General features: G+C 35.3%; 2 protein-coding genes and 1 pseudogene across 2 annotated transcripts in view; 2 read left to right on the plus strand and 1 right to left on the minus strand.

Moving 5' to 3' along the window:
* Cpd (carboxypeptidase D) overlaps positions 1-19235 on the plus strand; it is a 90124-nt gene that overhangs the window by 46743 nt on the left and 24146 nt on the right. Inside the window, exon 8 of the mRNA XM_005327869.4 lies at positions 16167-16276. Within this exon, the coding sequence (XP_005327926.2) occupies positions 16167-16276 (110 nt within the window). The remainder of the gene's footprint in view (positions 1-16166; positions 16277-19235) is intronic.
* LOC144375584 (carboxypeptidase D-like) lies at positions 1419-8247 on the plus strand. Its single transcript, XM_078040973.1, has 6 exons — positions 1419-1589; positions 2450-2619; positions 3469-3833; positions 4637-4828; positions 7032-7199; positions 8237-8247. Exons 1-6 carry the CDS (start codon positions 1452-1454, stop codon positions 8245-8247), a joined length of 1044 nt encoding a protein of 347 aa, XP_077897099.1. The 5' UTR covers positions 1419-1451.
* Positions 9703-10910, minus strand: LOC144376132 (heterogeneous nuclear ribonucleoprotein A3 pseudogene; annotated as a pseudogene).

Consider the following 19235-nt stretch of genomic DNA (forward strand, 5'->3'; position numbering starts at 1 on the left):
GTCCATGAAAGGGAAATTACTCTCCTTCTTCTGATCTGAAGGATCTTGTTATCATCGCCTGAAATGTGCTGGTACTAGAAAAATAGGACCCTCAAAACCCACATTTGTACTATGCCCTATCAGAGCGGGAAGAATATCTGGGGATGATCTGGGGAAAAAGGATGTCTGCCTTGCCAGGCACAGATACAGAGGAGGATTTTGATGAGTAGTGGACATTGAATGAACCAAACATAGGCTCTCAAGGCATCTTTCAGGGATAGTGGAAGGAAGTGACTAAGGTCAGGGATTATTTCATATGCAAAAAAAAAAAAAAAAAAAAGGGTATTGGAGCCAGCATGTGACACATCTATAATCCCAGTGGCTTGGGAGGCTGAGGTAGGAGGATGGCAAGTTCAAAGCCAGCCTCGGCAACAGCAAGGTGCAAAGCAACTCAGTGAGACCCTGTCTCTAAGTAAAATACAAAATAGGGCTGGGGATGTGGCTCAGTGGTTGAGTGCCCCTGAATTTAATCCCCAGTACCAAAAAAAGGGGGGGGGCATTGGAAACCATCTGATATTATAGCCACATTTCAGGAGCAAGTTCAGAGATCATAGTAAATTTATGGCCCTTTCCTTTTCCACTCTAGTCTTTATCCACCTAAAATAAGATGTGAGAAAATCAAGTGACAGGAATAATAAGGTAAAAGACTTTCTACAAAACTAGTATGTGGGCTTGTATAGGTATAAAGGTGGTGAAGATGATTGACCATGGGTGTTTATTTCCCTTTTAATTCCATCTCCCATTAAACACACTCTGAAAGGGTTCATTGTGTCTTATTTTTACCTGATTTATATAGCTGTACCATCCTAGTTACTTTCTTTTTTCTCTTGCCACCTTGATAAAGGGGAGTACAATTCAAATAGTAGGATACTTAATGATTCTTTGGCATGAATATTCTTCACAACTTTAAGATCATGTGCACCCTTCAGTGTCATTCTGGTATAAATCTTAACCTCTTTGTACCTTACTTCTCACATCTGTAAAAATCACAAAATAGTAATACCTACCTCATTTAATTGTTTTAAAGATTAAATGTTAATACATGTCAAGCTTTTAGGGACAGGTCCAGCATAATTTTATAAGTTTGAAAAGAAGATTATGTGTGTAACACTCAAATGTAGAGCTGTTATCAATATTGTTATTAACTGATATAGTCATACTCTTCATAACTGTTCATCCTACTAGTTAAATATAGTTCCTTTATGTATATTCCTTTTCAATGTATAATCCAACTAACCTTCCTTCTTGACATCCTTTACAATTGAAGAAGCTTCTCCAATTTCAAGCAGCCTAATGAAAAGAAAATTTATATATGGCAAGAGAAGGGTGATTTAATTTCTTCAATCTTTTGGAGGGTAGAATTCCTTTCCTTCATTAGGTATGTTTGTTTTTTTCTTTATGTTACAGGTGGTATGCAAGATTACAATTACATATGGGCCAACTGTTTTGAGATTACATTAGAACTGTCTTGTTGCAAATACCCACCTGCTTCTCAGCTTCGACAGGAATGGGAGAACAATCGTGAGTCTCTGATCACATTGATTGAAAAGGTAATAGCTGACTGGAAGCCTGGGGTACAGAAATAATGGATTAAATAAGGGAGAAATTTGGTTACATATGAATGCCAATCTTTATTGGGTATCATTTATTGTATCTGTTTTATTAGGATTGGAGATAATTTTTAGAGATTATTAGATCATAATCTCATACAACACATTGTAGTTCTGTCCCCCACTCCTAGTTCTCTGCCACATGGTGCTCCCTTAGCCTGTCTTAGAACACTATTTCAAACTAGATTAACCAAATTTGTACTACTGGTAGGGGAAGGGCAGTTGGATAATAACTCAGTGAGCAAGTGAGTGCTTGGCATGCTTTGTAGCCTTGAGTTTGATCCCAAGCACCAAAAAGCCCTTCCAAAAACTCCATAAATTTATACAATTATACAGGTTATTACAATGTCATGTGTTCATATTTGCTGGAGAGCCTTTACCACTGTATGAATCATGGATATTAGATCAATTTAAATACTAGACTAGGGATATAGCTCAGTTGGTAGAGTGCTTACATTACATGCCATGGGTTCAATCCCCAGCACCACCACAAAAAAAAAAAAAGAAGACAAGCTAATACAACTATTGGATATACCAGAAATTATACTTTGTTGAGAAAATTAGAAGCCTGACTTTGAAGAGAGGGAACTTCAAACGAACCTTAGTGCTTAGTGGAGTCCAGACATTTATGACTTTGGGATTTAATACTTTCATCTGTATTTTATTTCAAACGTATTGAAAAATATTTTGGAAAGATAAAAAGAGTAATCCTGACTTTTAGAAATTCCGACATCAGGAAAAGAGGTATTATATTCTCTTGCCTTCCAAATTGACTATGAACTTTGGTTCTTATTTTTTAGGTCCACATTGGAATAAAAGGATTTGTTACAGATTCGGTAACAGGAGCTGAGTTAGAGAATGCAACCATCTCAGTGGCTGGTATTAATCATAATATCACAACAGGCAGATTTGGTGATTTCCACAGATTACTTGTTCCTGGAACTTATAATCTTACAGTAGTTTCACCTGGGTAAGAATTTAAACTAGACTCTTAATTAAAATGTCAAGCCTCTAATTTATACCAAAGACAGAAAACTAGTCTTATACATGTTACTCACTGTATCTGGATTTTATTTTTCCTTATTGTCTCATTTTTCTCCTTTTATATAAGAATACTATCATGGAGTGTTATGTCACATAGTCTTAACAGCGTGAAGCATAATGGTAAGATAGGGAGGAAAAAGAATTTTATAAGTTTGAAAAGAAGATCATGTGTGTAAAGCATTGCCTCAAGACTGACTAGATGAAAAAAAAAAGGTAGAAGAAACTGGGGACTCTGAAAATGACATTTGAAGAATGTCATTAGCTTTCTAATATATCAGAGGAGTGGTATCCCACCTCCCTTGGACACCTTTCTGAAAACTCACTTTCATAAGGATTTAATTGATAACTTTTCATTTAATTTTGAAATTTACTACTTAGGAAAAGAGGTCAGGATGTCAGTTTGATAAAGCATGGCAAAAAATTAGATAATTGATGCCTTTGAGGAGTGTAGCAAGAGTTACAATGAAGTAATAAGCATATTCTTTCCCTTGAATGTGATTTTTTTTTTTTTTTGGTAAGCAGTTGAGTGTATAGTACCTGAAAAGGTTGATAAGAAAAATAATTCTTTAAAGTCTTAATCTAAGATTCTCTATTAATCTAAGATTCTCTATGAGATAACATGCTAAAGCCCTTAAATTTGCACATTTATCTGTATTTACTTTTGAGTTTTGATAGACCTCTAAGTGCAAGAGTAGTCAGAAGTACTGTTTTTAGATTGTTAAAGTATCGTGTGTCTTAACCCCAAGCCATCTCCTTTTTCAAATATTTTTTTCAGATATATGCCGTTGACAATTAATGACATAATAGTGAAAGAAGGACCAGCTACAGAGGTGGATTTTGCCCTTCGGCCAACTGCTGTTGTTTCATTAATTCCTGACACGACTGAGACTATAGCAACTGCTAGTTCTGTTGCTCTACTTAATGTTCCTCGTGGAACATCATCTTCTCACGAACCAATTCAGCCCAAAGACTTTCACCACCACCATTTCCCTGATATGGAAATCTTCTTGAGAAGATTTGCCAATGAATATCCTAATATTACTCGTCTGTATTCATTAGGAAAATCAGTAGAGTCAAGAGAACTCTATGTGATGGAGATATCCGATAACCCAGGTGTCCATGAACCAGGTAACTGGTATGGTCTTTAAACATAATTTCAGTGCCTCTCAAAGCTTTTGGTTTATGTTGTCATGCTTTGACCAGAAAGGTCATTTAACAGCGTGAAGCATAATGGTAAGATAGAGAGGAAAAAGAATTTTATAAGTTTGAAAAGAAGATCATGTGTGTAAAAAGCATTGCTTCAAGACTGACTAGATACAAAAAAGTAGAAGAAACTGGGGACTCTGAAAATGACTGCCACATGGTCCTCCCTTAGCCTGTCTTAGAACACTATTACAAACATTAACCAAATTTGTACTACTGGTGGGGGGAGGGCAGTTGGATTATAACTCAGTGAGCAAGTGTGTGCTTGGCATGCACAAAGCCTTTTGGAATTAAAAAACATAATCAAAAAAGAAAAACGTATAGCCAGTATTTTGCCAGAAAAGAAGAAAATCCATTTGATAGTCTATACTAGACACTGGATTTAATATGTACAGAGATTTAATTTCTTTTTCTAATAGTATTTTTTATATGCACATGTGTGTGTGTATGAACCTCATATGATTTAAATCTGCTCAGACATACATGTTAGTAAGGAAGATGTTTTGTAAGATGTAAAGATTTTTCTTTTGCCAAAAATACCTGTTAAATTTGTTTATTTATTTTTTTTTGAGGCAGGGTCTCACTAAATAGCCTCAGCCTTCTGAGTTGCTGGGATTACAAGCTCACACCACCACACCTGATTTGGCTCAGGATTTTTATACATATTGGGCATAAAATAGAAAGTCTGTGATAACTGAAAAGGAAAAAAAAAATCTTCCATAAAATTGCTTTGTTTTCAGGTGAACCAGAATTTAAGTACATTGGAAACATGCATGGAAATGAAGTAGTTGGAAGAGAACTGCTATTGAACCTCATCGAATACCTTTGTAAGAACTTTGGAACAGACCCTGAAGTAACAGATTTAGTTCGAAGCACTAGAATTCACCTTATGCCATCCATGAACCCTGATGGGTATGAGAAATCTCAGGAAGGTAAAAAATAACTGAATATTAATGGTAATCTTTAGGTTATCACATGGCATGATTACTTTGAAATAGAAGAGAATTTGAACTTATTTCCTTGTAATTTCTGCCTGTTTTTATTCTTGTAAGTGATTTTACCTCTTATATTCTTTTTTTATTATATTTTTTTATTTGCCAGTGGATTTTTTACTTTATTTCTTTATTTATATGTAGTGCTAAGGATGGAACCTAGGGCCTCACACATGCCAGGCAAGCGCTCTACACTGAGCCACAACCCCAGTTCCTTTAGCTCTTATATTCTTGTAAGATGGGCCAGGCTGTTCATTATGTGATCAAATTTATGTTTAATAATATTTTTATTTCATTTTGGCAATGGTTCTTATGTGTTAAAAATAGTACAAGATCAAATTGTTGTATTTTAAACAGTAGTTCTTATTATTGAATTAATAACTTTATTTTTAAGTGAAAAATCAAACCAGATATACTTGAAGCTCTGTTATTGACCCAGTTCTGTTTCTTAGGCATATTTTTTTTATTATTTTGGGGTACTGGGGATTGAATCCAGGGGCTTACCACTAAGCTACATTCCCAGCCTTTTTTTATATTTCACTATGAGACAGGGTCTTGCTAATTTTCTAAGAGCCTTGCTAATTTGTAGAGTCTGGCCTTGGACTTGCAATCCTCTAGCATCAGCCTCCTGAGTTGCTGGGATTACAGGTATGTGCCTCGGTGTTGGGCTCCTTACACATATTCTAAATCTGCTAAATTATTGACTTCTCATTTGTGGAGCCCACCTTTCCTTCCTCTAGGCAGGTGCACCTTTCCTGGGGGCAGTATGGTAAGGTCTTGGAGAGGTTTACAGACACTGTCTTAGGCAGAACAGTAGTAGAGTGAGAATCTATCTTTTCCTAGCCCATGATTCTGTAGGGAAGTTTCATATTTTCTCTTTTCTCTCTGAAGGTTTGATAATTTTAGTCTATTATAAACTGACAATGGCATTTGAGATTCAAATGCAGGCTAGGCTGTTGAAGCTTATATATAGCTATACAACAGGCCTTCTTGGAATGGAAGTGACTGCAGGCAATGGAAAGTTGAGGGGAGAATTTACACAGAGAAGGTTGTTTGTTACACAGATAAATTCTCCCATGTAAAAGCCACCTCTGGTCATCTCTGGGCCAAGTGTCATATCTCTAATCTTGGGGTTATCAGAAAAGCTGTTGCATGCATTTGCTGTTTACTAATGTAGATAGATGTAAATTTCTTTTTTTTAAAAGGACAGTTTTCAGAGCTTCTATGCAGTTTCTCTGAATAACTAACTTGAAATATGCCCTATAAATCTATTTGGATTTGGATATTTTACTCTCCTACAATTACTTCTAGGAAGTGATACTTGTGAGTAGAATTGGCTCCACACTATGAATATGCAGGCACATGACTATTAGCGCTGATCTGTCCACTGGGAGAATAAGCTGGTTGTTATTACTTAGACGCTGTCTTGAAAAAATAGGCTGGGTTAATCCTTACATATTATTCAGATTAACTCCCTAAGGAACTCATTCTTTATCAGCATCACAGATTCCTCCCACATGCCCTCTACCCGCTTTCTGAAAGGTGCAACTCTTTGCCATTCACATGTATTTTTTTTTTCTCATCTTAATGACAGAGTTCTCATTTCCTATTAAAATGGAATATGCGCTGTTAAGTGTAAATTGAACCTTTTTCTTCATCACATTAAATTTCCAACTGTGTACTAACTTTAAATTTGTATTATTTTAATGTAAGCTTATCAAAGTTTTCATTTGATCTGTTTCTTTACAATGTCTTAGTGAGCTGTATTAAAAGTACAATAGAGTCCTCTTCTGAACAGTAATACTCCCTCAACATTGTGATCATGTCATTATGTGTGGATTATTGACAGTTGAGCAATGCTTTTAACATAATTTGTGTAATTGGATTTTTTTTTTCTTTCAAAGTATCACCAAAGGGCAGAAATGAAAGGATGGTAGTTTTACTATTCTGTTCAAAACATCTGGAAGAGATATCTTTTTTATGCTGTATACTTAAAAAAAAATCTATATTTTAAACACAGTGGGATTGATAATAATGATACCTGGTGTGTTCATAGTTACCTTTGAATTAAGATAGCTGAAGCAGTATGGGTTGGATTAAAATGTAAGTATCATGACTTAAATTTTATTCTTTTATCCCACAGGAGATTCAGGAAGTGGAATTGGCAGAAACAACAGCAACAACTTTGACCTGAACCGAAATTTCCCGGACCAATTTGTTCAGATCACAGATCCTACCCAACCAGAAACTATTGCTGTCATGAGTTGGATGAAGTCCTATCCATTTGTCCTGTCTGCAAACCTGCATGGAGGTATGGAAACTTTATAGTCCATTAATTAGTTCTTCTTGAGAGCATTTGAAAACCATGGTGAAATTTTATCTGTTTATAGTCTTAGGATTTCTTAAAATGAATATTCTGTTACTGATTCCATGGCAGATAGCAATAACGATATTTTCTCATTACTTTTTAGGCCAATTTCCTGACTTTTTCCCTGCCTTATTTTTCTCCTTCCTCCCCTTCTTCTTCCTTTTCCCTCTACAACCCTTTACTCTTCCACATTTCTCTTTTCCTTTCTCTTCTCTCCTCATCTCTCTGTTTTCTTCTTCCTCTTTCCATCTTCCCTCCTCTTCACCCCTACTCTCTTGTCATCATCCTCCCCCATCCTCTTCCTCTAGCAGTTCTTCAGATGTTTTATATTTATTTCTCACACTTGAAACTTGATAACACGCTTTGTCGTTCATAAACATCGAACACTAATAGATCCAAATGTTTAGTCTTATTTTCTTTCTAGAATTTCATAAACTCTTCAATGTAAGCTTACATTTTGACATTCTTTTATCTTTCACTTGCTACATATATATATGTGTGTGTGTGTGTGTGTGTGTGTGTGTGTGTTTATGTGTGTGTATGTGTATATAGATATAGATATAGATATAGATAGATAGATAATGTATGTATGTATATATCATTAACTATAGCATAGTGACCTCATTCTCATGTAGGAGGGTCCAAGCTTATATACCTCCACATCATTCAGTCGGAATAGATCAGTTGAATAGAATGAGAGGCCAACATTGAAAATTATCATAAAGTTCAGCTACAATTTTGTGAATAAGGACAAAGGTACCAATACCTAAGAGAACTAAAAACATGTACACAAACTTGCACATTAATGTTCATTGAGCATTATTTATAATAACTAAAAAGTAGAAACAACCCAAACAACCATTAACTGAGAAATGGATAAAATGTGATATAGTCACAAAGGATTATAATTTGGCATGAAAAGAAATCAAGTACTGATGCATGCAACAACATAGATGAAACTTTTTCTTTCTTTTTTTTAGGGTGTGAATGAAATTTTAAGCACTAGCTGGTGCAAAACAGTAAAACATTTTGTATATATAACCTTGTTATCTATAACTCTTCTCAACCATGGTCTTCCAAACAAATCGATAATTCACACCAACATAACTTAGGCTGAAGTATACACAGGAATAACAGTGTATTCTTTGGGAATTTAAATAAGAACTCAAGCTATCTAAATTTGGAATTCAGGTCTTTGGGAAGTAAGAAGCTTGTACTAAGCAACGGTGCTATATTTCTGCTGCATCAAGTTATTTTGTACAATTGTACCTAAACTATCCTTGGTTTATTCAGCAAAATGTATTGGGTAAAACCATGAAAGCGTGCCAGCCAGTTAGGGTTCAGTAGCATGATTTTTATTCTCTTGCTATGAAAGCTTTATCAGGGGGAAAAATTAAATCAAGGAAAACAAGTCAAGATGTGTGGGCCTCATGTCCTTTAAAAATAAAACAAAAGCAAGTACCCACTAATTGGCTCCAATGTAGTAGGCTTAATGGACCCATATCTTAAAAATTTAACAATGGTTTTTAAGGTGGGAGGGGGGAAAACATCCACTACCCTTTTGCAGAATTTAAATAGAGGGCAGCAGACATTCTTTACACCCAAAAACTATAGCAGCAGTTTAAATGTGACCAAGATAAATGTAGAACAGAGATGTTCTAAATACAGCAGAGCTCAGCAAATCTATCACACTAAAATCATGATTCCATTGTGAAAGAAAATGAACAAAAACTAAATAGGAATATTGAGATTTTTCATTTGAAGGTAATCTTAGTGCTATTAAGTTTACAAATATGCTAATTTAAATACCCAATCCTATTTATCTAAACCCATTTCAAACAAACAAATGTCTATTCTCTCCATGAATCAACCAGTGCCCATTCATGTCATGGTTTGGAAATGGGAGAATAGGTTCCTCTTATATTGCAAGTCAGCTGATGTTTCTTTACATTTAAACTTTAACAAAATAGTAATTAACAGTAATCTTCTTTACTGTTAACTCACAAGGAAACATTTTGAAAACTGCAATTTGTTAAAGTTTCTGACCTAAAATGTAGAAAAACTGAACAACATAAATATTGAAAAGTTTAAAATTCCTTAATTTTTATTACTGGTACCACCTACCACAACTTACAGGGCAATATACCGATGTAATGAAAAGAAAAAGAAAAAGACAAAGCTACAACAGATGAAGAACCTCAGAAATGTACATCTATTTGAAACTACATTGCATTAATCAATAGCTGCACTTTTTGCAAACTGTGGCTATGAAAGTACTGAATAAGAAAGGTTTCCTATTTAAGCTGCAGTAACTTTTCTGACTATGGATCATCATTCCTTTGTGGCAGATTTTTACAGTTCCTCTAATGCATTTGGGATGACTTGCTGTTCCTGACAACTCCTTGCTCTCTCTGCTTCTAAAAAATGTAGGCCTTTTCTGCTGTTTTTAAAACCTTCTTTGACCATATCCACCACTTCCACCACCAGATCCATAACCACTACCTTAGGGACTGCCAGAACTTTTCCCACCAAAACTGCCCCCCCTCATGGGTTCCTAATTTGATTGCTGTTGTACACTGTAATTTCCAAAATCATTATAGTTCCCACCACCAAAATTTCCTCCTTTGTTGTAACCATTATATCTTCTTCCTCCACTGCCATATCCACCACCCTGGTTTCCATATTCTGGTCCACCACTACCATAGCCTCCTCTACTACTATAACCAGGACCATCACCCTAGTTGCCACCATCACCTCCAAATCCATTTTATCCACCATCACTTCCTCTGTAACTAACTCTGCTGCTACTACCTCGACCACCATAGCCCCTCTTCCACCAAAAGTTTCCACCACTGCTAAAGTTACCTCCACCACCTCCAAAGTTTCCTCCACGACCCATAAAGTTGCCAGGTCCACCTTCATAACCTCTTTGTGACCCAGAAAACTGTATCTCCTGTTTAGAAAGGGCCCTTTGCACTTCACAATTATGCTTATAAATAGTGTAGTATTTCTGAACAACAATTTTGTCAACTGAAACATAATTATCAAAACTTACAAAAGCAAATCCTCCCTTTTTCCCATTTTGCCTGTTTTCCATAACTTCTATGGTTTCAATCTTGCCGTACTTTTCAAAGTAATCTCTCAAATTATATTCTTCGTATCTTCTTCAATACCACCAACAGAAAGTTTCTTCACTGTTAGATGGGCACCAGGCTTTATAGAATCCTCTGTAGAAACAGCTCTCTTTGGTTCCACTACACACTTGTCAACCTTGTGTGGCTGAGCGCACATTGCCGCTTCTACCTCTTTAACACGAGAGTAAGTCACAAAATCAAAGCCCTGAAACATTTTGTTTGGGGGTCTCTCATTATCACACAATCTGTGAGTGTGCCCCATTTCTCAAAATGTTCTCTTAAACTATCATCTGTTGTTTCAAAGCTCAGACCACCAATAAACAGCTTCCTCAATTGCTCTGCTTCCTTTGGATCCTGACTGCCCCCCATGGTGGCAGCAAGGGCCAGAGTTGGAGTCAGAGTCGGGTGGTGGTTTTACCTCCATTTTGAGCCACAGATGAACCATGAAAAACATTATGGTGACAGAAGCCAGTCACATATAATATGATCACATTTATTTGAAATGTTTAGAACAGGCAGATCCATCAAGACAGAAAGTAGTCGCCTTGGGTTGGAGTGAGAAGAAGAATGGGAGTGACTGGGGTTTCTTTTTGGAGTCATGAAAATGTTCTAAACCAGACAGTAAGTGATGGGTGTATAACCCTGTGAGTACTCTAAAAACCTTTAAATGGGTGAGTCATATGGTATGTAAATTATATCAATAAAGCTATTTTTTAAAAAAAGAAAGAGTGAAAACATAGCCCTGCGGACAACAGGGAAGAAACTTGGTGTGAACATTTGTTGGACTGTTCCAAAAGAAGCATTGCAACTGAGATTTGGTAGCATATAGAGTAACTTTCTTTTAGAATAATAGTACATTTTTATGGATGTTTAGATTTGAAATGTTTAGAACAGGCAAATCCATCAAGTCAGAAAGTCGCCTTGGGTTGGAGTGAGAAGGAGAAGGGGAGTGACTGCTAATGGGTTCTGGAGTTTCTTTTTGGAGTCATGAAAATGTTCTAAACCAGATAGTAAGTGATGGTTAAATATTATAGTTAAATAATATAGTAACCTTCTTTTTAGAATAATAGTACATATTTATGAATATTTAGATTTAGGAAGTAAATTGAGATTCTCTAAAAATTGCTTTCAAAGATTACAGAAGAAAAAATAATTCTACAGTTAGTAATCATGGGCTGTTCTAAGATAGTTGTATTGGAGTTGTAAAGTTACATCCTGGCTTGCAAAATAAATTTTTGATGTTTTGAATATCTTATGCTATGTTTGATAGAAAATATTTTTCATTTTGAATTTTTAAAAATATTTTCAGAATAATTCATTTGTCATGTTAGCTAAATCCAAAAATTCAATAATAGTTATATTTCAGGATATATTTACAGATATCCTATCAAGTCCTTGCATATAGTTGAGACATAGGCATATTCAATCATGTGGATGTTTTTCTTTCCATGACATATTTTGTTTTCTCACCTTAAGAATTCTTAGATGATTCTAAAATCTTAGCACAGAAATTAAAAAGAACAAAATATATTTTTTTTGATTTCTTGATTTCTTTTCTTTCTTTCTTTCTCTTTCTCTCTTTCTTTCTTCTTTCTTTCTTTCTTTCTTTCTTTCTTTCTTTCTTTCTCTCTCTCTCTCTCTCTCTCTTTCTTTCTTTCTTTCTTTCTTTCTCTCTTTCTCTCTTTCTCTCTTTCTCTCTTTCTTTCTTTCTTTCTCTCTCTCTCTCTCTCTCTCTCTCTCTCTCTCTCTCTCTCTTTCTTTCTTTCTTTCTTTCGTAGAGGTAAAACCCTTCTCTACTCTCTTAGGTTTGTCAGCTGAAATTTGTGATTAACAGGTAATTAACAGTTTAACAGGAGGAAAGCATATGAATTTTGTTTGATGTTAATATTTTTATTGTGGCATAGGGGATGGGGGAGGCCTCATAGGAAAAAAGTAAAGCTCCAAAAGAAATAGCAGTTAGACTTTAGCAATTATGTGATATGTTGTGAAAAGTGTCTAGTCAAAGGAAAGATATTTGGGCTTCTGGGGGCAGTAAATTGTAGGAAACTTACTGGGAAATACATGGGTAAACTTATGGAAGATAGGGCTTGTTTTAGTAAGATTTGTTTGTGTACACTTGTCTTGGCTTTGCTTGTTGTCTCTAATGGTAAGAATGTTTTCTTTTTCCTTGTACCCAGAAGGTAGCTTTCTCACCAGAAATTTATACCAGGCACCTAGGCAGAAATGAGGAGAGCACAAAGCCCTTCCTATATCTGCTGTTTCCCAATTGTCTTCAACTCAAAATAATGAGCCAGAGTAATATATTTTGAGTGCTATATTTTGATCCCCTTCACTGCCAACTTAACAATTTAGAATTTTGAAAGATATAGGAAAAAGTAAGATTTCCTTTTTATAAATTTTGATACCAATTTTTTAAAATTGTCATGAATTCTTGATGAACTATTTTAAAGTGAACAATTCCAGTGTCAATTAGTACATTCACAATTGAAAAATCTGTTCCAAAACACCTCCAGGACCCCAAATGAAACACCATACCTGTTAAGCAATTCCTTCCCATTCTCCCTTCCCTTCAATGTTAGGGAACCAACCATCTGTTCTCTCTCTGTAGATTTATCTGTTCTGAATTTTTCATGTAAATTAAACCATACAATATTTATCCTTTTGTGTCTGGCTCCTTTTATTTATTTATTTTGTATTGAGGATTTTTATTTTTTGCTCTTATATCAAGGTTGGTTAAGTAAAAAAAAATACTAATATCACCTCTTCTAAGGCTCATTCTCAAGGCTCCTGTTATGTATTCCCTCCACTGAGAAGTGTTTTGGATCCCCCACCTATGTGTACCCATAATTACTGCTATAAGGGTTTACATAGGATGTTAATTTCTATCTTTGCTGAGGGCAGAACACCTTGAAAGGAGATATTGTTTAACTTGTGCCTATACTAGGTACATTTGCTACATATTAGGCTCATGGGACATACCTTTAATTTTTAAGCACATGATGAAGCTCCTATGCTTATGAAAATCATATCTTAATCATCTTAATCACCCCTTAAATCACTTGCTTAGCACTCTGTCCAATAAGTATTTGGTGAATGGATAAAAATCTTTATAGACTCTTTTTTTAACAGACTCCATATTACAATTCACAATCATCTTCAGTGGAGAGAAATTCTCTATATCTAACTTAAACTCTGTGTCCTCTTTTCTTGTATTCTGCATAAATATTGAAAAAATGGAATTCTCTTCCTCAGGACTCATGGAGCTTAGCATGAGTCCCTTCTTAGCAGAATGGTGCGCTCTTATTATATTGTATAGAAGTTTTAACTTTCAACAAGACTTATGTAGGCTCTTCAGTCCTAGAAAGAATACTAGGCAAGCAAAATAGTTTTGGAATGTTATCCACTGTTTATGTTCTCCACTGGAAAACAGGCTTTGTTCTTAAAACTAATAGAAGAATTGATTTGGCTTTTCATTCTGTGTCATATGACAATGAAATCAACATTTTCATGAAAATAACATCATTTGGGAAATGTAGCACAAGTAAGCAGCTAAAAAAAATTGCTGTCAGCAGTAGTGAACTCTGTTTTCTTTCAAAAAGAAATAAAATTCTATTCAAAGCAAGTACATGCACATACTACATCCTAACTGTTTGCTATTCAGCAGAGTCAGGGACACTGCCATATAGCAATCTATACAATTCTTATGACCAGCTGATATGTGGTAACTTGGAATCAGTATCCCCCTGCAGCTTCTTCACTCATTTGACCGAGTTGGTCCATTTACCTATACTTTTCTTTTTTTGTACCAGGGATTGAACCCAAGGGTACTTAACCTCTAAGCCACATCCTCAGCCCTTTTTTTGTAGTTTTTAGAGACAGGATCTCACTAAATTGCTTAGGGCCTTGCTATGTTGCTGAGGCTGGTCTTGAACTTGTAATCCTCCTGCCTCAGCCTCCCAAGTTGCCTGGCTAATATTAAGTCTTTTTATGACCCCACTTTTTTTAAACTTTAGAAAATTAGCCGCTTGAGCTGGGTGTGTTGACACATGCCTGTAATCCCAGAGGCTCAGGAGGCTGAGGGAGGAGGATCGTGAGTTCAAAGCCAGTCTCATCAACTTAACAAGGCCCTAAGCAACTCAGTGAGACCCTCTCTCTAAATAAAATATTAAAAAGGCCTGGGGATGTGACCTAGTGGTTAAATGCCTCTAGGTTCAATCCCTGATACGAGAGAGAGAGAGAGAGAGAGAGAGAGAGAGAGAGAGAGAGAGAGAGAGAGAGGGAAGAAAATTAGCCATTTGAAAGTAGTGAATAGGAGTTGATGCTGATTTTTTTTGTTTGAATTTTTTTTTTGAATTTTTACATATGGGCCATGGATCCAAGATAAAATTCCATGTTTTTGAGAAGTTAAATTTTAGTCAGAAGAGGTGCTAAAGTATCTTGTTCTTGTTAGAGCTATTTGGGGTTTGAAAGAAAAATTTTTTCACCTTATTTATTTATTTTTTATATGGTGCTGAGGATCTGAACCCAGTGCTTCACATGTGCTAGGCAAGCACTCCACCTCTGAGCTACATAACCCTAGCCCAAGAGCACAGTTCTTTATACTGTTTATTTTTTTCCTGTGAATGTATGTTAGCATTTATTATTACAGGATTACTTCCTGAAATGAAGTTGAATATTCTATTCCCTTTATTCCCATTCCTTTAATGTAGCATATTAAAAAAGGGCAAAGATGAATGGATCAATAGAAGGTATAATAAGTGGACATGTGGACAAAGAAAACAATGTGACTATAGGGAAATAAAAGATACAGTTCTGTGGAAGGAGAGTGAACATGTGTAGCTCAGAGGTTTTGCCTAAGAAACACCCTAACCACTTTATGCCTTGTGGGATGCTTGAAGGGAGTTGATATCCTTTACATGTTCTGAAGTATCACTTCTTTATCTTAGGTCAGAAGAAGTCATATGATGTAACTCTAGTTGAGTAATTTCTAGTAGCACAATAGGAGAAATTTTTAGTTGTTGGGGGGAGAAGGGGGTCAGCGCTGGCTCTACTTTCCATAAGATTCATAAGTCATTTAACTTCTCTAGTTTAGACTCCATATCTCCAAAATGAGGGGGATGGATTAGTTGGATCTCAAAGATCTCTTATTTTAAAACTCTATTAAAATGTCTAAACTTTGCTAAAAAATTATCAAAATTTGCTCTATTTTTCTGGTCTTAAATATTATAAAAATAAAATTGTTTAAATTATACCTGTATATGTTTAGTTTCAGCTTTGACAGGTAAATTACAAGAGTAAATTCAGATAAATTCCCAAGACCTTTCTAGTGAAGGCACCTTTTAGGTATCATGCATAGCTATTTACCTTCTCACTTGCCTACTTTGATTTTTATTTAGGAAATTGCTGTATTTTTCTTTTTTCCAGGTTCCTAGGGATTGAATCTAGGCTTTGCACATTGCTAGGCAAGCGCTACCACTGAACCATACCCCTACTTTTTTAAAAAATATTTTTTAGTTGTCAATGGACCTTTATTTTATTTATTATGTGGTGCTGAGAATCAAACCCAGGGCCTTACACATGCTAGGCAAGTGCTCTACCACTGAGCTACAAACCCAACCCCCATACCTCTACTCTTTATTTTTCATTTATATTAATATTAGTCATGGTGAAATTTTATTGATTTCCCGTCTCTGACAGTATTGTGAAAAACTTAACTTTATCTTAATGATCCATCTTGAAACCTGTAACATAATGTATTTTCTCTTTTCCCTTATAGGTTCTTTGGTGGTAAACTACCCTTTTGATGATGATGAACAAGGGCTTGCCATTTATAGTAAATCACCAGATGATGCTGTGTTTCAACAAATAGCACTTTCTTATTCCAAGGTAGGTTTGTGTTTGAGCATCAAATGCTATAGAATTAATTCATTTAAAAAATGCTTTAAAATAGGTTCTGTAAGTCAAGTGCTTTCTTTTTTAAGCCTTCCATGACTCCTTTGAGTCAGCCTTTGGCTTTTTTATTCTGTTTCCCATCTCACTTTTGGACATGCTATATACGTTTCTCCATTAGCCTTTAACAGGTAATGTCTTTTTAGTTATGGTTTTTAGAATAGTACTTGGAATATATACATGCTAGTTTATTTCATTTGACAGACATTTAAGTTGTAAGTCCAGTAAATGAGGCTAAAGTGGAGGATTGATGAACTACAGGTCTAGAGCCAAATGTAGCCCACCATTTGTTTTTGTAAGTTTTATTAGCATACAGATTATAGTATATACATACTTTTATAGATTGTGTAGCTGCTTTTTCCTTTAACATCTGAAAATAAGTCAGTGTAATTCACCATGTTAACAAACTCAAGAAGTAAAACCTTGTAGCCATCTTAGTAGATTTCAGAGGACAAATTGAGTAGTTGCAACAGAGACTTTTGGATCTGTAAAACCTAAAATTTTACTGTCTTGCCCTTTACAGAAAAAAAAAAATTGCTAATGACCGGTTTAAGATATTTTAAATCCTATAGTAGTATATAGCACAGGAAAGCAGGCAGAAGTTTCAGTGTCTTCTAAATTTCCTATAATGAGCATAGATTTGTTTACCAACCAGAAATGTTAAAATTTGTGTGTGTGTGAAAATTTCATTTAAAAATATTTCTTAGAAAACATGTTCAAAGTTGGGGCTTGGGTAGGCATATTAATTTTAGTTTTGGATCTACTGATTTAGTCTGTGATTTATTAATTATATATAATGAAGATTATTACTGCAACTCTTTTAAAATCACAGCCTTTTATCATTCCTCCTTCTTCATCCTCTCTGAGTGAACATTATGAGATTATTCAGAGTTGCTAATAGAAGAGCACAGCTGTGAATTTCACCTTAAGGATTTATTGCCTTCTGTTTGGGCATACCATTTTTTTGGAAGGACACAAGTAGAGTAATAGCAGAAGAATGGATATTGTTTCAATCATTGAAATCCAAATTAAGTGATCAGATTCTGCACATATTCCCATCACATTCTGTGTTAATTTTCATGATTTTGCTTTTCAACTCCATTGAGCTTTATGGTTCCTTAGCTTTTCTTTCTTAAGACAATTGAACTTTTTGATTTCCCTTTCTACCCAGCCTGGGCCCATAGATGTATCTTCAGTAATGGTGGATCTTGTACACCTCTTTGATATATCTGCCTTCCCAATATCCAATCCTCAGTAGTTGCCACCAGCTCTCTTCTCCATCCTGATAAGTGAAACCCAGAATAGTCATAGAGTCATGGCAATTTGCTACACTCCATATATATGCTCTCTAACCCCAGCTGAGCCTTCAATCCTAGTTGGAAGCATTTCATATTTGGCTCTTCTGACCCTATGGTGGTTTTAAGCCTTCATCCTCTACTGTTCTAGTTCCACTCCTCTTACTCTCGGTAGATCACTTTGCATTGAGCTAAAATACAACTCTGAGTAACTTGGTATGAGTTCATGTAGATTCTGCCTTTTCCATTACTATTTGTGTGTGTCCTACTCTTATTCTCGTTCATTTCTTGATTGCACTGCATCCTGCCTTCTCTGAAATCTTAAGCCTTCGTATCTTCTATTAATGGGTTAGGTGATCATTAAAGTCCCCAGTCTTTACTCACGGCCTTTTTTCCCCCCCTTGGCTAATAAGCAGCTTACCTAAAAATAATATCTTCCATTAGCCTTAATAAACACCATAAAGATACCTTTCCATAATTTTTTATCCTTGTGCTGCCAAATTTCTCAAAAATAATTTGGGGAGACTTCTAAGTGGCCAAAGACAGTAATGGATATGTAGCAGTCAATCTCCCAGAATTTTTCCCAAAATAATATAAAATGACTTTACAGCTACCAAAATTCTGCCCTTGGTATTACAAAAGATCCTGAAACTGCAAAATAACTGTGAATTAAAAAAAAAAAATCAGGAAATCCCTACATGATCTGCCATGTGCTGGTTTCACCTTTATCCTAGCGTGCAGCTTTGTGGTAAGGAAAAGCTGACTGTGAAAATCTATGGAGAAGACAGAGAGGGGGGCTAATGAGAGTGGGCTTAAAGGTGATTTGGAATGACTGCACATTACATATGTTCTAGAGCCAAAAATATTTAAAAAGGAGCTGAGCAGATAAGAGCACTGAAGTACTAGAAAGAGATTTCAAAATGCACACAACTTAAAGGAACTGGTGTGATTTAAAGGGATAAGCAGTTTAAAAGGACGAGTACATTTTAAAGGGAAATCTTCCAAACTCATAGCTCCTGTTAGAGGAAGAAAACAAACAAAAAAGAAAACAAAAGAGAAATAATAAGATGCCCTTTGGCAATTAGATGGTGAAGAGGAAAAGAATATGAAAAAAGGGGTAAATGTAGGGTTTTACAAGTCAGAGAAAGACCTGTAAAGTTCAAGGCCTTATAATTTCACCCTTAACACCCAAACAAAAAAATCACACTGAAGTACCTTTACTAATTATGAAAGAAAAGGGCATCATTAAACTAGGAATCATGTAAAATAGCCCAGTATCATAAAAATGAACAAGAGGAAGATAAAGTTCATGAAAACTATTGCAAAAAGTCAGGAAATAAAATTTTACACATATAAACAAGGAAACCCTCTTATTACCAAAAAGTAATCAAGAAGCAGAAGAAAATTATAAGTTGGCACTCCAAATAGATTAATTATACCCAAACATGTATTGAGAATATGAAACAAAATCTTTACTACAAATAGTCAAAAAATGAAAACAAAGGAACGAAGGGGACAGACAGAATAAAAGAAAGTTGATGGTGTCCAAATTATCTATTTTTTTTTTGACATTTGTGCTTTTGGTGTAATATCTAGGAAAT

Source organism: Ictidomys tridecemlineatus, chromosome 3, assembly GCF_052094955.1.
Source record: "Ictidomys tridecemlineatus isolate mIctTri1 chromosome 3, mIctTri1.hap1, whole genome shotgun sequence".
Lineage (NCBI taxonomy): Eukaryota > Metazoa > Chordata > Mammalia > Rodentia > Sciuridae > Ictidomys > Ictidomys tridecemlineatus.

Excerpts from the sequence above, each read along its gene's own strand:
- LOC144375584 (XM_078040973.1), top strand. The coding sequence starts at position 1,452 with ATGCAAGATTACAATTACATATGGGCCAACTGTTTTGAGATTACATTA. Across the intron at positions 1,590-2,449 it reads TGATCACATTGATTGAAAAG|GTCCACATTGGAATAAAAGG; the intron begins GTAATAGCTGAC and ends CTTATTTTTTAG. Across the intron at positions 4,829-7,031 it reads GTATGAGAAATCTCAGGAAG|GAGATTCAGGAAGTGGAATT; the intron begins GTAAAAAATAAC and ends TTTATCCCACAG.